Source organism: Gopherus evgoodei, chromosome 1, assembly GCF_007399415.2.
Source record: "Gopherus evgoodei ecotype Sinaloan lineage chromosome 1, rGopEvg1_v1.p, whole genome shotgun sequence".
Lineage (NCBI taxonomy): Eukaryota > Metazoa > Chordata > Testudines > Testudinidae > Gopherus > Gopherus evgoodei.
The window spans coordinates 40,226,048-40,245,857 of record NC_044322.1 but is presented as its reverse complement, the minus strand read 5'-3'; the positions used below and the strand labels follow the sequence as shown (position 1 = coordinate 40,245,857).

The 19,810-nt window shown below is 42.3% G+C and overlaps 1 protein-coding gene across 2 annotated transcripts in view; it reads left to right on the top strand.

Moving 5' to 3' along the window:
* The window catches only part of ATP8A2 (ATPase phospholipid transporting 8A2), a 591,777-nt gene that overhangs the window by 117,213 nt on the left and 454,754 nt on the right, over window positions 1-19,810 (top strand). For both annotated transcript variants that reach the window (XM_030562288.1, XM_030562284.1), the window contains exons 17-20: window positions 5,921-6,026; window positions 8,322-8,404; window positions 12,254-12,303; window positions 17,050-17,119. In XM_030562288.1, coding sequence (XP_030418148.1) covers window positions 5,921-6,026; window positions 8,322-8,404; window positions 12,254-12,303; window positions 17,050-17,119 — 309 coding nt within the window. The remainder of the gene's footprint in view (window positions 1-5,920; window positions 6,027-8,321; window positions 8,405-12,253; window positions 12,304-17,049; window positions 17,120-19,810) is intronic.

Sequence of the window (19,810 nt, the reverse complement as noted above, 5' to 3'; positions counted from 1 at the left end):
AACTAATAGTGAAGAATCTGATAGTCTGTGTGGGCAGGGGGAACACTTTAAATGGAGAATCAGAATTATAACCACAGAAGTTGTTAATTAACATGAGGATCTTTGCACATAATTCTGAGGTAGTATTTTGAACATACTGTCTCAGTCTTCATTGACACAATAAATATTGTGTCAGTACTGGAACAATATAGCAAGAAAACAAATGGCAGCTGTGTGAAAGAGCTGAAGCGATAGGCCTCACTGTTTAGTGATTTGTTGCTATAGAATTGAGAGGTTGCCATGTAATCCATTGTAAACTGTGAAAACATAAAGACAGCAACAAATTAAATTGGCTTCATATAAGCCAAATAGAGGAGGAGGTAGCACTTAAAACCTATGATGCAGGGGAAGGCAGGTTCAGATGGAAAGAAGTTGTGAAAGTGCATAATAGGCTAAGTAATATATTTGTTATGTGGACATCAAAGGTTTGCAGAACAGATGCTGAAATGAGAATCCAGCAGGCTGCATATTTTGTGGTGATGGGGGTATAAGTTTCACTGCTTTCATTAGAAATAACACAGCAACTGCATATAACCTCCTGGACAATAAAATTTCCATTTCTCACATTTCTTTTTGATGATACACCATCTGTTCATGTCCTTGAATGTAGTCTCTGCTCTTCGATGTAATAATAAATTAGATGATTACCGGTATTTGCTCAGGATGGATCCAAATTCTGCTCTTAAGATGTACCCACGCAATCCCATAGGGGTCTAACACTGGGAGCCAAATTCCATTCTTAACTGTACATGGTATATTAAAATATTCATAGTATAAAACAAATATACAAATTAAACTAACTATATATGGATTAGGTGTACTGTTCTCTTTTTCTCAGACATCTGCTTCCCAACAATTTTTGAGCTTACTTAGTTTTTAATTGAAGTGTCATGCAGTAGCTGTTGCAAAATATTGTGGCCTTAGTATTGTGAAAAAAGAATTAATCAGAAACCTTGCCAATGGCAGTGGATTTTACAGTTGAAGTGTAATGTGGGCTTTTACGCATTACTAGTAACTGTGAGCCCTTGCTTTTGCATAGGTATAATTAGTAAAATCATGTGTGGCTTTTAAAATAAAATCTGAAAATGGCTGAGAACTTAAAAGTTGGGCAGTAACAGACTGTGAATCCCATGGAGGATTGAACTTGCTCAGATTCTAAACAAAAAGAGCTCGCAACCATGCTTGTAGCTGTTTCCATCACTTCACAGTGACTCAAGGCATTCTAGGCTTCACAGAAGTTTAGGGTTATTGTGTCTGCTGGTTGTATTGTTGAGTGGATGGTTGTGTTGATTTGTGTGTTGACTGTGTAGTGCTGGGAGATTGCGTTCAATTGTGTGGGTGGGGAATGAGTGATGCATGCTGCCATTCGGGGCTCTGTGTATTTGGGGTTATTGCGTGTACTGGTTTTGTGCTGTGTGGGTGGTTTTGAAGAACTGTGGCAGCTGGGCCAAGTATGCCACTATCTTTGCAGTCTTCCTCATACAACCAATAAATTATTGCATGCAAATTAGTTGTAGAGTAGAGATGGTAATTGAGTGAGTTATCTAGGCTATCACAATAGTCTAGGACTCTAGGCTTGGCATAAATACATGTCTTGCTGTCGCATGATTTGTAATTTGTAAAGTCAAAATGGCTGAGAATTTAAAAATTGTTCTCAGTGACTTCTGGGATTATTCAGCCTGGTGATATTCTAAACAAAAAGAGCCCTCAACAATGTTTGTAGCTGTTTCTGTTGCTTCACGCTGACTCAACAGACATTCGAGGCTTCAAAGAGTGACAGTCCTAGAATTTTATTACATAGGTTGTCCTTACTGTAGAACTGCAGTTTGATGCAGAATTCTTTTTAACCTTGCCTCTGAAGCTGCCCAAAACTTATTTTTTTAATTGTAAAAAAGGGGCAAGGTGAAGTGAAATTATAGTAGTTGAATTACAAGACTCAGAGACCGGAACTCCAGAGTTTTAATTTTGGTTCTGTCACTTGTATTAGGAAAAGAGCCTGAGACATAAGCCCTTGTATTAGAGGCCTGGTATGAGGCAGGAGCTGCTCACAGAATCTGGCAGATAAAGAGGAACTGATCACAGAACTAAAAGTTAATGGTAGCTTAGGTACAAGTGATCATAACTTGATGACATTTATAATGTGTAAGCAGAATAAAGTCCAGACCTCTCTCTCTCTCTCTCTCTCTCTCTCTCTCTCTCTCTCTCTCTCTGTATACACACACGCACACACACACACACGAGACACTTAATAGGGCCAATTTCACAAAGCTGAAAACAATTATGAGCCAAATCAGCTGGGCAGGAGAATTGAGAAAAAGGTGAATAATTGAGAATTGTTTGAAGAACACCTTACTAGATGCCCCAAAAGTCACAATCCTACAATTAAGGAAGAAGGCTGTGCTGGTTAAAAACCAACCTAGATTAGAGGGGAAATGAAAGGCAGTTGAAAATATATAACAAATGGAAGAAAGGGCAAGTTGGTAGTAATGACTGTAAATCAAAAGTTAAGAATTGTAGAAAATTGATAAGCAAAGTCAAGGGACATAAGTAGAACTTTATGACCAGCAGAGTTAAGGACAATAAGAAGGAGTTGTTAAAATGTATTAGGAACAAAAAGAATGCTAACAATGGTATTGGTCTGTTACTATCTGGAAATGGTAGAATTATCAATAATAATACAAAAAAGTCAGAAGTATTCAATAAATATTTCTGTTCTGTATTTGGGGGAAAAACAGATGATGCAGAGTGATAATGTTCTTTCCATTCCACTAGTTCTTGGGACAATGTTAAATAGAAGGTATAAAGTTAGACATTGTAAAATCAGCAGACCCAGATAACTTGTGTCCAGAAGTTTTAAAAGAGCTGGTTGAGGAGCTCACTGGATGGTCAGTGTTAATTTTCAATAAGTCTTGGAGCACTGCAGAAGTTTCAGAAGACTCGAAGAAAGCTGATATTGTACTAGATTTTTTAAAGGGTCAACAGGATGACCTGCCTACATATAGGCCTGTCAGCGTGACCTCAGTTCTAAACAAGATAATGGAGTGCCTGATATGAGACTCTGTTAATAAAGAACTATAGAAGAGTAACGTCATTAATGCGAATCAACATGGATTTAACATAGATCCTGCCAAACCAACTTGTAATCTTTTTTGATGAGATTGCAAGTTTGGTTGATAAAGGTAATAGTAGTGATATAATATACTGAGACTTCTGAAAAATGTTTGACTTTGTACTTCACAATATTTTGATTAAAAAACTAGAATGATATAAAATTAACATGGCACACTTTAAATGGATTAAAAACTGGCTAACTGATAAGCCTCAACATGTAACTGTAAATGAGGAATCATCATCCGGGGGAGTCCCGCAGGGATCGGTTCTTGGCTCTATGTTATTTAACATTTTGATCGATGACCTGATAGAAGACATAAAACTATGACTGATAAAGTTAGCAGATGACACAAAAATTGGGGGAGTGGTAACTAAGGAACAGGATAAGTCACTGATTCAGAACAACCTGGAACACTTGGTAAACTGGGCACAAGCAAATAATATGCATTTTAATATGACTAAATGTAAATATATACATCTGGCAAAAAAGAAAGTCGTCCATGCTTACATGATGGAGGGCTCTATCCTGGGAAGCAGTGACTCTGAAAAAGATTTGGGAGTCATGATGCTTAATCAGCTGAACATGAGCTCATAGTGTGACATTGTGGCCAAAAGAACTAATGTGATCTTTGGATGCATGAGCAGGAATCTCAAGTAGGAATAAAGAGATTATTTTACCTCTGTATTTGGCATTGAAGCAACTGCTTCTGGAATACTGTATCCAGTTCTGGTGCCCAGAATTCAAGAAGGATGTTGATAAATTGGAGAGGGTTCAGAGAAGAGCCACGAGGATGATTTACAGGTTACAAAACATGCTTTATAGTGATTCGAGTCAAGGAGCTCAATCTGTTTAGCTTAACAAAGAGATGGTTAAGGGGTGACTTGATTACCGTCTGTAAGTACCCACCTATGGAACAAATATTTGATAATAGGCTCTTCAGTCTGGTGGCGAAAGATATCACCCGATCCTATGACGGGAAGTTGAAGCTAGATAAATTTAGAGTGGAACTAAGGTGTAAATTTTTAACTGTGAGGGTAATTACCATTGGAAAAATTTACCATGGATCATGGAGGATTCTCCATTACCGACAATTTGTAAATCCATACTGGATGTTTTTCTAAACATCTGTTTTAGGAATTATTTTGGGGAAGTTCTGTGGCCTGTGCTATACAGGAGGCCAGGTTAGATGAGTGAATACTGGAAAACTTGGAATCATTTTTTTAAATAAAATCTCAGGTCATTTTTAAAAGCAGCAAAGAGTCCTGTGGCACCTTCTAGACTAACAGACGTTTTGGAGCATGAGCTTTCGTGGGTGTATTCAGCAAGGCCAGCTACAGTGCTAGCATAACCCTGATAGACCCTGGTTGTCAGTGGGCAGGATCAAACTGGGGATTTCTTGAGCTTAGTGTATGAGCCTCTACTGCATGAGCTAAAAGCCAACTGACTGTTAGCTAAGGCTGTAGAGAAAACTCATGAATCTTTCTCTCTAAGTGGTCTCAGTGCCACTAGATATGACAGAAGGTGTGTGGGTTACACTAGCAGGACAGTATAGTAACTGATTGTGCATTTTTGGCTGTATAAAGTTCAGGCTGAGGTTTACAAGATGAGGTGAGTGTTGTTGTCGTCTACTGGCCAACCCATAGAGAAGATAAGGAACTTACTACTGCTGTCAGCTTCAAGATTTCACCTTTAGCTCAAGTCATAGTCATAGAGTCTAAGGCTAGAAGGGACCACAAGATCATCTAGTCTGACCTTCTGTATATCATAGGCCGCCAGCATCCACACGATAGTCCCAGCAACTGAAATTAGACCAAAGTATTACAGCCCACAGGAGACTAAACAATTGTGTGCCACAGGCAGAGAATAGGAGAGACCAAAGTACACCAGTGCTCAAGGCCCCTGCAATGGCAGGAAATTGATTGAGAGAGCTACACAGATGACCTCAGCAAGTAACCTGCACTTACACACTGAAGAGGAAAGCATAACCCCACTGAGGTCACTGCCAGTCTGTCCTGGGGGAAAATTCCTTCCCAGTCCTACATGTGGCAATAAGTTAGACCCTGAGCATGTGAGTAAGAACTAGCCAAGCAGGCTAGAGAGAGAGAGAGAGAGAAAATGCTCAGCAGGACCTCAGTAGTGAGCCCCATGGCTGCTGAGCCCTGTCCCCAACCATCACAAGCAACCCTGCCATATAATCCCACTCACAAATTTGTACAGCTCTCTTAGAACTAATTAAGATGTTTGTCTCCACAAGTCTTTTTAGCAGAGCACCTGGGCCTAATCCTATACTACATTGCTCCTTACGTGGTCATTTGCACCTGTGTAAATCTGGTATAAATGCTACCAAATCTCAATTTTTCCAGTCACTATACCAATGGTAGCATTTTACACTAATTCTGTTGCTTTTACCTTGCAAAGATGTAAATGACTACACAAGGTGCATAGCTGTACAAAATCAAGCCCCTTTTGTTTTTTTGAGTGGAAGGACAATGGTTCTGGCTTTCCAACTGTGTGTGTGTGTGTGTAAGTAATTTATCTGTAGATCGAGTGCTGCACACAGAATGAGAGTTCATTAGCACAAGCTCTTGATATCTCCAATATTCTAGCATGGCTGAGAGGTGAAAGAGGCAATACCCTGAGTTAGAGAGGTGAGTGTTGCACATCTAAAGAGACTGAGTTATGTTTTAAAATCCAGAACGTGCCTATGTCTTATACATTGAGTCTCCTTGTAATGAAAGTACCGGACTAACTTGGTAATGTTCATTGTAGCCCACAGCTGCTCACATACAGGAGTTCCTCACTCTACTGGCCGTGTGTCACACTGTTGTTCCTGAGAGAGATGGAAATACAATAATCTACCAGGCCTCCTCACCAGGTTGGTCATTTTCTCCTTTTGTGGGGTGGGAGAGAGAAGCCAAGAGCTTTTAAAAAAATGCTCTTAAATTAAAAACCACATTTAAAAGCAAACAAAATCTCCTTTCCTGTATGACTAATAATGGGCTTTATGGTGCCTTCAAGACACCAGCGTGCACAGAGGGTACACTATCTCCTGGCGCTCCCCACTGTACAGATTGAGCACAGCCACTGCTTCATCCTTCAGAGGTGATCCCTGCTGCTACCAGCTGCTTCTGCTGGCTTATGTAAAGGGGTGGGGTGGGCCCACAACCCAAGACTTCTGCCACCCTTTTGTGGCAACTAGCAAGGTGAGACTCCATTTTTGACTCCTTCATCCCCTTTTTGTATCCTTGCAGCAACCAATCACAAGCTAGCCCCATCAATGAGCTAGCAGTACCCGATTTACCACTGCTTTGTCCTTTGTGCCGTCCTTTATGCCTGTGCGAAATGAGCTCAAACACTGCCACCGTTCTACTTTGGCAGCATCCTGCACCCACTTTATGAAAGTGTAAACAACTACACAGGACATGAGACAATAAAGAATTGAGTCCAGAATTTATTGGGGCCCATGCTCCTCTCCATTCTGTGCTATTGAGGAGAACAGAGGAGACCAGAGGGAACAGGCATGCCCCGCAGACTGGGGTGCGGGGAGTAGCTCTGTGGCAAGCTCCCCTCAGTGACTGTTGGTTTTTTTTATATAACTTGATTTTTTTATCATACCATGTGGAAATTTGTTCAGTGCTTAATGTGGTCCAAGGAGCATGAATTCCTCTCTGTGCCTCTTACCTCTCTTCAAGGAGGGTTGGGTACAGGAGTGGGATGAAGAGCCAACAATAGGAAGGCTCAGCTGTGAGCTCTGCTCTCAGGATGTGGGATGGGCTTTTCTCATGGATATACAAGGATCAATGGAATTGAACATTGCAGACCCCACCGATACAGGGGAATTCAGACATTGCCACTTGTCTTTCTCTAAGCATGTGGTACATTGTACATGTGTCTTTCTCTAAGCATGTGGTACAGGTGCTGCCTGAGGCATTGCCTCTGAGTTCCAACTTGCAGAATTATTTGAGCTCTTCATTACTTTCCCCAGTCTCCAATAGAATATGGTGAATTTTTTTGTGGAAAGAAGTTTGTTGAGTCATTCCAGCAGAAGTTGGATTAAATGCATGTTGTATAAATATTGATGTACGTAGCTTTGATCTTCCTAATTTTCCAGAGAAGTTTAAAGAAAACTTTACAAAACACGAACAGACAAACTGTGGCTCTTCAGTCGTAACAGATTTAAAATTTTGTATTAAAGTGAATGTTACAATTAAATAATACACAGGTTAAGAAAGGAGTGTCTGTACATCTGGGTGTTAGGGATGTAAATGTTTAACCAGTTAACCGATAAGCATCAGTCTCATCGGTTTCAGTTAACAATTAATGATTAAACACCACTGCTTGCCGGATCCCAGGACTCCACTGCCCCCTGGGGGCAACAGCCAGGAGGGACCCTGGATGCAGGGGTGACAGCGGAGTCCCCGGGCAGGCAGCCGGGACCCCGGGTGTGGCGGCTGGCAGCTGGCTGCGAAGTCCCCAGCCGCAGGTGCTGGACCGGGATCCCCGGGTGCAGGGGCTGGCAGCAGAGCACTGCATAAAACATTTAACCATGTAACCAATAAAATTTTAATCAGTTACACGGTTCCTTTTTTAAACCACTATTTACATCCCTACTGGGTATAGTGCTTAGATTATCCAAAAGTACAAAGTTTGGTTTAAAAGTCATAAAATTCATATAATGCATAATCTGCAAGAACCCAAATTTAAGTTAATACATTTAACGATACAGTTTAGATATTAGCATCTAAATATTCAGGTACATCATTCATGAAAGTTTATACTAAGAGTTGGTCATGGAAAGCAAATATAGCAATGAGTATAGCTTGTCCCTCAGTAATTGAGCATTTAGGATAGGTTAATGCATCAACAAATACAATGCATTATATACAGAATGCCAAGTATAAAGCACATGTGTGCAGCCCTGTTAACCTGTATGAAGTTTTGTAGGAGGAATTCCACTGCAAGTGTGCTTTATCTAAGGGTTATGATGGAAACTTTTTAATTGCTGCTGATGTAGCTCCTCTCGGTAACAGATTTTAGACGTCTCTGATTCAGTAGCTGCCTATTGCCTGTATCCTGCCAATGCAATGCTCATGGGAGTAGTTTTTTTCCATTGTCATCTGATTATATTTCTGATTAGTCCCCAATAAAGCAAAGTTCCTTGTATTGACAGATGAAGGGGCGTTAGTGAAAGGAGCAAAAAAGCTTGGGTATATCTTCACAGGAAGAACTCCACATTCAGTTATAATTGATGCGGTAAGTAGAGCATGTGCGGTGTACAGTAGCTTTCAAGGTTATGTGCATGGGATACATCCCCTTCGTATGGGTCCACGGGCAGCTCTGCAGGGCTCCCTCTGCGGCCATATGCAGACAGGTTTTGGAAGAGTGGGATGGACAGAGCCAAGGATCTGGCTAGAGGTGAATCCCTGGGTCCTTCCTCAGTGGAACAGGCAAAGAGCAACAGATACTAATCGAGGCAGTAAACTGAAGCTGCCCCTATGGGTTGCTCTGGGAAGCGCATTAATTTGAGCTGGGCACTGGGGAGAAGATTTCCCCCAAAGAGAAAAGAAAATACATAGATTGGAACGAATATGTACTGTAGTATAATTACATATGTAACTGTCCCTTTAACTTCTAAGTCCTGGCATGTGCTAGAGCTGAATCTCTATTCCTCACTGAATGTATGTCCTCCTGAAGATATGCTTTGTGTGTATGTGGTGTATTGAACAGATTAAGGTTAATAAATGTGGACAATTCCATTGACATGGGATCACATTCTGATCCACTTGACAGCTATCTGTGTGAGGTACTTTAACTCTGGATTTATACAAGTGCAACTGAGGCCTGGTCTACACTACACGTTTAAACCGATTTTAGCAGCATTAAACCGATTTAACGCTGTACCTGTCCACACTACGAAGCCCTTTATATGGATATAAAGGGCTCTTTAAATCGGTTTCTGTACTCCTCCCCGACGAGAGGAGTAGCGCTAAAATCGGTATTACCATTTTGGATTAGTGTTACTGTGGCCGCAGATCGACGGTATTGGCCTCCGGGCGGTATCCCACAGTGCACCACTGTGACCGCTCTGGACAGCAATCTGAACTCGGATGCAGTGGCCAGGTAAACAGGAAAAGCCCCGCAAAATTTTGATTTTCATTTCCTGTTTGCCCAGCGTGGAGCTCTGCTCAGCACTGGTGCCATTGCAGTCCCAAATCCAAAAAGAGCTCCAGCATGGACCGTATGGGAGATACTGGATCTGATCGCTGTATGGGGAAACAAATCTGTTCTATCAAAGCTCCGTTACAGAAGACGAAATGCCAAAGCGTTTGAAAAAAAATCCCCAGGCTACACAGTGCTGCGTGACAAGCGTAATGGGAAGCCAGAGACTCAAATGGACGCTCATGGAGGGAGGGAGGGACGGGGTACTGAGGACTCCAGCTATCCCACAGTCCACAGCAGTCTCCGAAAAGTATTTGCATTCTTGGCTGAGCTCCCAATGCCTGTAGGTTCAAACACATTGTCCGGCGTGGTTCAGGGAATAGCTCGTCAATTTACTCCCCCCTCCCCACGTGAAAGAAAAGGGAAAGAAATTGTTTCTTGACTTCTTTCAATGTCACCCTGTGTCTACTGAATGCTGCTGGTAGACACGATGCTGCAGCAGTGAAGAGCAGTATCCGCTCCTCTCCCCTCCCCGGTGGCAGACGGTACAATATAACTGCTATCCGTCGTCACCATCAGCCCATGAGTGCTCCTGGCTTGCCTCAGGTGAGGTCGGCCGGGGGCGCCTGGGTAAAAATAGGAATGATTCCTGGTCATTCCCAGTAGATGAGACAGAACGGCTGGTAATCATCCTCATCCTAGCAACTGGGGGCTGAGCTCCATCAGCCCCCTCTCTTTCCTGTGTAAAGAAAAGATTCTGTACTGCCTGGACTATCATAGCAGCGGGATGCTGGGCTCCTCTGCTCTGCACCGCTTAATGTCCTGCCTGGACTGTCATAGCAGCGGGAGGCTGCCTCCCCCTCATTTTATCTCACTAACAAGTCACTGTTTCTTATTCCTGCATTCTTTATAACTTCATGACACAAATGGGGGGGACACTGCTACGGTAGCCCAGGAAGGCTGGGGGGAGGAGGGAAGCAACGGGTGGGGTTGTTGCAGGGGCACCCCCCATGAATGGCATATAGCTCTCTGGTACACTGGTTCTCTAGTACACTTATCCCATATTCTAGGCAGGACTGACTCTATTTTTAGAAACCATAAAGGAGGGATTGACTCGGGGAGTCATTCCTAGTTTTGCTTTTGCGCCCCCGTCCGATCTCAGCCAGGGGCACCCATGATAGCAGCAGACAGCACAGAAGGACAGATAACCGTCATCTCATTGCTAAATTACACTGGCAGCAGATGGTACAGAACGACTGATAACCGTCTCTGCCATCATGCAAAAGCAATGAATGCTGCTGTGTAGCGCTGGAGTATCGCCTCTGTCCGAGCCATCCAGTACACATACTGTGACTGTGAAAAAAAAGCTGAACAGGCTCCATGGTTGCCGTGCTATGGCGTCTGCTAGGGCAATCCAGGGAAAAAGGGCACGAAATGATTGTCTGCCGTTGCTTTCCCGGAGGAAGGAATGACTGACGACATTTACCCAGAACCACCCGCGACAATGATTTTTGCCCCATCAGCCACTCGACTTTATACAGTCTGTTTTATAAAACTGGTTTATGTAAAATTGGAATAATCCCACAGTGTAGACGTACCCCGAGAAGAACTTGGTCCATGGGATACATCCAGGGCTTTGGGTTTTGCTTGTTTTAATGTGTCACTGTTGCGTGCCGTTCTGGATGTGTGTTTGTTTTGTAAATCACCCCTGCTAGTTACAGTATCACAAAGGCTGAATACACTGTTGTGAAGGGTAGGAGGGTAGGGGGCACAGCTATCAGTCTTGTAATTTCGAGGCCAGACCGTAGTATAGATTTTTTCTGAACAGCGCCACCTTTTCTCAGTGTTATTTAGAGGAAGGCATTAAAGTTGTTAGGACACTTCAAGACACTGTTACTTGGTTTAAAAGCATGCTGTAAGTCCTGGCTGTGCAGTGTTGTCTGGAACTGTCCAGGGCCTTCCCACCTGCTCTGCACCTGGTGTTATCGCTAAAATAGCTAAGCCCATTTGAGCACCACAAAACAAATCCTGCCTCCAGCACACAGCTTGAGTACTGTATCTGGGCTGTGTGATGCTTCTTCTATGGGTAGGGAATACTCCCTCCCTAGGCCAAGCTCTGCAGCTGCCAGTGCCGCTCTGAGACAACAGTCGGGTCCTGGACCTCTGCTCTGCTATAGGATTGGTTGTGGATCCATAAACCCTTCATTTCTGTTCCCTCAGCCCACCCACATTCAACTCTACCAGTCCCTTCATTGGATCCCTCAGCACTTGCTTCCCAGTGCAGTAGAATCAAACAGGTTTCACTGCATCTGTGAAATGTTATGCTTGTGCAAAGGAGGGTTGTTGGTAATTCCAGGGTTTGCTCCTAAATGCGGCAATTTTCACAGAAAATCTTGGTCTCTTTTGCATATTGGTCCTGTACATTGCAGTCTGACACATGAAATAAATGTGCACACTTTTGGAGGAATCCTGCTTATTAGTCCTGTTCAGATTTGTTACCACAGTAATGCCTTTGCTTCTGATGGGAAAATTTTTATTCAGGTGGTGCATTGTTTATCTATTATATCTATGACCATATTTGAACCCCTTCCTTATGTTAGTGGTCTTTACTTAGCAGGTTTAAATATTTAGTCTTTTTTTAAAGCATACTTATGTGCTTGCAAAGATTGGGAGCTAGAATTTCCTCTGTTATATAGATGGAAACCCACTAAAATCAGTGTCTGCAGGCTCGTAAGGTAATAGAGAAATTGAAAGTTGCTGGAGTTGTACAAGTGCAAATGAAGGCTGAATTTGCCACTTCACAGTTAGACTGAAATAGGACAGCATACCTCTTTAACCAGGAGAGGGAGCTATGATCACATCACATTTGAAATCATGATGCTTCTATACATATGTGCATCGTTCACATCATCTTAATTTTCTGTACTTTGTATTTTTCTGCAGCTGGGGAAAGAGGAAGCCTTTGAAATTCTTAATGTTCTGGAGTTTTCTAGGTAAGTTATTTCTGCAGATATTAAATAAATGCAAGGCAGCAAATAAGAGAGAAAATGTGCTAGTAACATTACTAATGATCAGGTTCACTGGAATCTAAAGAAATTATAGTTGGTTGTCTAGTTATATCATCCATTTTCCTTTAGATTTGCCATTTCCCTCAGTCTCGGGTGAATAAACTGCTCCTTCTTACAAATGGGAATTAGAGGTCTAGTGGTCAGACATGGAAGTGGGAGTCAGGAGACATCTTTTCTAGTTCTAGCTCTGTCAGAGACTTTCAGTGTGACCTTAGGCAGATCACTTCACTTCTCTGCACCTAGATTTCCTCACCTGTAAAATGGGGCTAATGATTCTCACCTTGCCTTAATAAAATGCTTTGAGAATGTCAGATGAAAGCACTATATAAGTGCAAAATATAATTAATAATTTCCACACAAGGGAATCTCCCACTAGAGGGAAATTTCATACCCCTTTTTGGGAGCAACCTGACCACCCAAATTCCAGTATCCCTTCTGCTTCCCAGCAGGAGAGACTTCAGGCCTAATTCTCATTTATACTAAGGATCCTTTGCACCACTCTGGCTGTGTAAGAGAACCTTAGCATAACAGGGTAAGGCCCATGGATTCTCCCTCTGCTGAGAAGATGGAGATGTTTCATGCTTTGCACCTGGGTTTGGGTTGTACCAGTCAGACTGGGCTTTTCTGCCACTTCTAATGCCTGGCCCCCCTCAGTTCTGTGGACCAAGGCCAGGTCTGACTCAGCTGTTGCTTAGGCCTTCTTTGTTGCCTATTTCTGTGGCAAGCTGACTTGGCCTGCTGAAGAGGAAGAGGATGGTGAGGGGGAAGATTTGTCTAGGTTGTGTTTCCCTCTTCCTTGCCTTCTCTGAATGTTCCTCAGATGTGCCACCATGACTCTCACTGGGTCTTGTGGATATCTCGACTTGCTTTGTGACCTCCATAAAGGGAGTGGAGTCATCATCCAGGAATCCAAGCACTGGGGATAGAAGGGTTTCTGGTCACAGAAATTCCCTGCATCTTTTGACTACAGGGATCTTTTCTGGGCCTTCATGGATTCTCTTCGGGCCCACAGATATAAGTCTCTTTTGTTGTTATCCTGTCCCTCCCTCATCTATAGTAGCATCTTACTCCAGCAAAGAGAATGAGGTTGCTCACACAATTCCAGGACCCAGGAGGAGGTGGAAGCTCCCCTGGCCCATTAGTTTGCTGCAGAGCTCCTGGACTCTTTTTGATAAAAGAGTGTCCTACATATCTGCTATGAGTAGGAGACTCAGCAGGGCAGAGCCTGTCAGGAGAAAGTTCAGTCCAAGAGACAAGGAAGACAAATGCTCTCCCATGTACTTTATCTTATCGTACTTACAAGGAGTCCTGCTTCATTCCATATGGTGACTGAAGGTATGCACAGAAGGAAGCAAAGTTCTACAAAAAACTGTTTTTTGTTTTGTTTTTTGTTTTGTTTTAAAAAGGTAGTAAAGTGAAGTACCGAAAAGGCAGGACTTGCCAAGGCTAAGATTGCTCAGAAACGCTTTACTCTGTCTCCTTGTGCCTGTGTAATTACAATAAACTTTAATTCCATCATTGCATTCTGTTATTTCCAGAATATCCTTAGAATTTCAACCAAACTGAGGCTCTGAACTAAGTGCCATGTCTCATTCGTTATTAGGAGCCTACTAAATTCATGGCCATGAAAAATATGTCATGGACCGTGAAATCTAGTCTCCCCCTGAGAAATCTGGTCTTTTGTGTGCTTTTACCATATACTATAATGATTTCACGGGGGAAACCAGCGTTTCTCAGACTATCCAAAAGGGAGCTGCGGGGGGGTTGCAAGATTATTTTAGGGGGGTCACGGTATTGCTACCCTTACTTTTGCGCTGCTACCTTCAGAGCTGGGCAGTCAAACAGTGGCAGCTGCTGACGGGGGGCCCAGCTCTGCAGGCAGCAGTGCAGAAGGGTGGGTGGCAATACCATACCATGCCAGCTTTACTTCTGTGCTTCTGTTGGCAGCAACGGTACCTTCAGAGCTGGGGGCCTGGCCAGCAGACACCACTCTCGAGCTGCCCAGCTCTGAAGGCAGCGCCGCCACCAGCAGCAGCACAGAAGTAAAGGCAGCAATACTACGACTCTCCCCCCCCAGCTTGTTTTTGGGTCAGGACCCCTACAATTACAATACTGTGAAATTTTAAATTTAAATAACTGAAATCATGAAATTTATGATTTTTTAAATCTTATAACTGTGAAGTTCACCAAAATGGACTGTGAATTTGGTAGGGCCCTATTCATTATGTACCCCTGCTTCATTCACAGGACCCAGTTCTACGCTCTTGTTTTATGCCAGTCTAACTTGTTTGATTTCATTGGGTTTAGTCTGATGTAAAAGTCTTGTAGAGAAGTGAAGACTCAAACTTGGTACTGAATGTGTGTGCACAAGGGATAGAGTTAAAGTTGCAGAGAGAGTTAAGGTTGTGTGACCAGTCTTAACTTTGACATTCCCTGACTTGTGTAAGCTCTACTTTGAAATCCTAGTATTCTTTTTATGTAGTTTGTTTTGATTTGAATGTAAATATAAAGCTAGGAAATTTTTTCTGAATCTTTAGTGCACAGATTGCTGCTGGGAAGAGGCACAAAACTGCATGAGGTGGGAGATTCTGCCTAGCTTCCTAGCGTGTCAGATGAACCAATCCATGTTTTGGAAAGTGGGGGGAAACTCACAAAATGCAATTTACTAGTAAGGCAAAATTAATGTTTTTAAGAGGAACATGAAAGTCCCCATTGTTCGCCCCTTTGTATATTTTGAAGAATCCTGCATTCATTTGTTGAATAATTTCTCCTAAAGCAGGAGGTTTGTTTGCATAGTTTACAGTGTGCTGATAGTATTCTTTTTACTGGCATTTCGCCAGGGTTTATGAAATCAGCCCCCTTGCTTCATCTGTGGGAACAGTGCCTAGGTCCCTTAATAACATACATAAAACTTAGAAGTGAAAAACACCCATTAAGTCATCTAGTTGATACCCCTGCCAGCACAGGATTGTACATTATATTCTTGAGTGTCCAGTTAGAAATGATTCAAGTGATTACCACCACTTCCTATGGGAGACTGTTCTGCCATCTAATATACCCCAAAGGTAGTTTTCCTAACATTCAGCCTAATTTTTTTTCATTTTTATCCCGTTACTCCTAGTTATACCTGCTTAAACAATTCTACCAATTCTTATTCCTTCTTGGGGTCAAAAATACGTAAGGTAGAGTGCTAGCATATCCATGGTAATTTAACTCTTTCCTCATACGCCTTTATTCTTTTCTTGCAAGTCAATCTTTAAAATAATTTTTGTTGCTCTTCTCTGAATTCCCTCCAAACTGTTGATGTTTTTCTAGTATCTTTTGCTGTCCAGAGTTAAAGGTATTGCCTTGCCATATACAACAGTGATATTACCTTGAGCCTTGTTACACACAACAGACACATAGAATCCTAGGACTGGAAGGGACCTTGAGAGGTCATCTAGTCCAGTTCACTGCTCTCATGGCAGGACTAAGTATTATCTAGACCATCCGTGACAGGTGTTTGTCTAACCTGCTCTTAAAAATCTCCAATGATGGAGATTCCACAACTTCCTTAGACATTTAGTCCAGTGCTTGACCACTCTGACAGTTAGGAAGTTTTTCCTAATGTCCAACCTCAACCTCCCTTGCTGCAATTTAAGCCCATTGCTTCTTGATGTATCCTCAGACTTAAGAAAAACATTTTTTCTCCCTCCTTCTGGTAACAACCTTTTATGTACTTGAAAATTGCTATCATGCCCCTCTCACTCTTCTCTTTTCCAAAGTAAACAAACCCAATTTTTTCAATCTTCCCTCATAGGTCATGTTATCTAGACCTTTAATCATTTTTGTTGCTCTTCTCTGGACTCTCTCCAATTTGTCCACATCTTTCCTGAAATGTGGAACTCAGAACTGGACACAACACTCCACAAAATCTTCTCCCTCCTTGAACTTCCAGGACACACTTCTTAGCCACCATCCTTCTGTATTAGGTGGGACCCTGATGGGAACCCGTTAGTTTTATTCCTTAAGAAAGATCCAGAGGAGTGGTAGTTAAGCAATGCAAAGCATTACCTCTCACTGAGAGGATGAGCAATCTGCCCCTGCAATCTTGAAGTGTGTCAGCACTGGGAGCAAGGTAACAGATTCAACAAAATACATGTTTCTATATGATAATCAATTGTATTTTTGAACTGGAGTATTTAGTGAGTTTATCTTTGTTTTTGAAAAGTTATGGTAAATTATTTGAGGCATGATTTTCAAAAAGTTTTAGGCATAGAAACTCTCACTTGCAATTCATGCCTAATTTGTGTGTACGTAATTACATTAATTGTATGAGCCAATATCTGTGCATGCAGATTACCAACTTCAGGAATACCAGATTAGTTTAGGCAGTCCCAGTAATTTCCCGTGTACATTAGGAATGCAAATGTGGGTGTGCATCTGTATGCCATAAACTACTATAAATCAGGCCATTTATGTTCATATTGATTAAAGAAGCATAGGATCGGAAGATAGAAACGGCATGTGTAAGATTGTTAGGTATTGTACATATACGAGTGTTTTTGTATGATCTGGTTTAAAATGTGCCAAGTGTATGGAAGAAAACTTGTGGATCAGACTGTGCTTTTACTCCTAGAACCACAGATCTGATTAGAAAATAATTTAAAATGGCTGTTTGTTTTCTCATAGTAACAGAAAGAGAATGTCTGTAATAGTTCGAACTCCAATGGGACAACTACGTCTGTACTGCAAAGGGGCTGTAAGTAATCCGCTACTACTAATAGAGAATATTGGAAATATTGTGAGCTGCTGCAGCAGTCACATTGTTTTTAGAATGTTGAAATGTTGTCCCTTTTAATGAATATGTGTTAGCTGCATGTATTAGGGGCTGAATGTTTAAGGAGCCTTAACCTGTTCTCTGATTTTGTTTGCAGGCACACATAGTATTTAAGACTCTCAGTGCCTGAACTGAAATCCTGCCTGCGTTAAAGTCAGTGGGAGTCTTGCCATTGACTTCAGTGCAGGCAGGATGTCTCCCCTGATGTGCACGTACAATCAGGAAGTTAGGCCTGGTGTACACTACGCGTTTAAACCGAATTTAGCAGCTTTAAACCGATTTAACCCTGCACCTGTCCACACAATGAGGCCCTTTATGTTGATATAAAGGGCTCTTTAAACCGATTTCTGTACTCCTCCCCAACGAGAGGAGTAGTGCTGAAATCAGTATTGCCATGTCGGATTAGGGTTAGTGTGGCCGAAAATCGACGGTATTGGCCTCCGGGCGGTATCCCACAGTGCACCATTGTGACCGCTCTGGAAAGCAATCTGAACTTGGATGCACTGCCCAGGTTGACAGGAAAACCCCCTTGAACTTTTGAATTTCATTTCCTGTTTGTCTAGTGTGGAGCTCTGATCAGCACAGGTGGCGATGCAGTCCCAAATCCAAAAAGAGCTCCAGCATGGACCATACGGGAGATACTGGATCTGATCGCTGTATGGGGAGACAAATCTGTTCTATCAGAGCTCCATTACAGAAGACGAAATGCCAAAGCATTTGAAAAAATCTCCAGGCTATGATAGACAGAGTCCACAGCACAGTGCTGTGTGACAAGCGTAATGGAAAGCCAAAGAATCAAATGGATGCTCATGGAGAGAAGGAGGGAGTACTGAGGACTCCAGCTATCCCACAGTCTCTGAAAAGCATTTGCATTCTTGGCTGAGCTCCCAATGCCTGAAGGGTCAAAAACATTTTCCTGGGTGTTTCAGGGTATACAAAAGGCAAAACTGGCTCTATGGTTGCCATGCTATGGCATCTGCTAGGGCAATCCAGGGAAAAAGGGCGCAAAATGATTGTCTGCTGTTGCTTTCACGGAGGAAGGATTGAGTGACGACATTTATCCAGAATCACCCGCGACGCTGTTTTTGCATTGGGATCTCAACCCAGAATTCCAATGGGCAGGGGAGACTGCGGGAACTATGGGATAGCTACGGGATAGCTACCCACAGTGCAACTCTCCGGAAACCGACGCTAGCCTCGGACCAGGGACGCACACCGCCGAATTAATGTGCTTAGTGTGGCCGCATGCACTCGACTTTATACAATCTGTTTTACAAAACCAGTTTATGTAAAATTGGAATAATCTTGTAGTGTAGACATACCCTTAGACATCTGAACACTGTGGCCTGAACCTTCAAAACTGGAGTCTGTTCTCAAGCATTTAGCCCTGCCTGTCTCGTGATCTTCTGCTTTGTCCCATCTCTGCATCTGCTGCTGCTAGTTGTTCCTGCTCATAATATGCTATGCTTCTACTTTCACCAACAGGAGGGATAATGTATGAAAATGAAACGACTGTAAAAAATGAGAGGCATCAACAACCACAGCAGGGTGTGGCTTTAAATTCAGTGGGAAGTGATGGAGGGTGGCTCAGTTTTATCATGTGGAATTAAATCTCTGTTTATTTTAACAGTGCTGCTTCTGTGACATTTTACCGTAAGGCTCTAATTTACTACAGTGCGTGTGTTTTTTTTTAACACACTTTAAAAAAATCATTTGAAATACAGGGCTGGATGCATCTCTACTATACTCCAGCGTAGCTCCGCTGATTTCGGTGGAGTTATGCCAACATGAAAGTGGAATAACAGAGGTGAATCAAGGCCACTGTAATTATACATTGCTTAAAACTTTTGAAAGTCACACATAAATCTGGACCCAACAGAACTGACCATGTCTGACATCTGCATTTTCACACTGCTGTGCTCTTTCTTCCTCTTGCTGTCAGTTTTGTGTTGCTGAATGTTACAGCTGTTACACATCACAGAACTAGCATTGGGAAGAATAAAGAGGAGAGGTATTGTGGGTCTGATCTTGCTCCATAGATGTTAGTGGAAGTTTTGCCTTTGACTTCAGTGGGAACAGAAGAATACCCTCTAACAGCAGCAAAGGGGCCGCAACAATCGCAAGATCAGGGGAGGCAAGAATGACTCCAAAAATCAATTTGTTTTGTTTTAAGAAAAATAGTTGCCATAACTTTTGAAAGTGAGTTTGCATTTATTGGGCAGAACCCTGAATATGTTCTTGTCTTGGTCTCATAAAATAACGAAAGTGATATTATAAATTACTTATTTATGTACAAGTGTATTTGAAGTACATCTAGATATTAAAAATGAAGTTCCTTTTCTTGTATGTCTTTTACACCTTTTTTCTGTTCCTGATTTCTCAGGCAACTTTTCTCTCATCATTTCCCCTCCACCCCAGACCTTTATCAGTCCCAGAAATAACCACAGGCAGTAATGGATGATGCTTCTAAGGCAATTCCCAGCAATGGAATCCAGCCTATGTTGCTTATTGTTCTGACTTCTTAATTAGGCAAAACTGTCATTGAGCTAAATGGGAATTTTGCCTGAGTAAGAATTGCAGGATAAAACTCTTAAGTATGGATCTGTGTTGGAA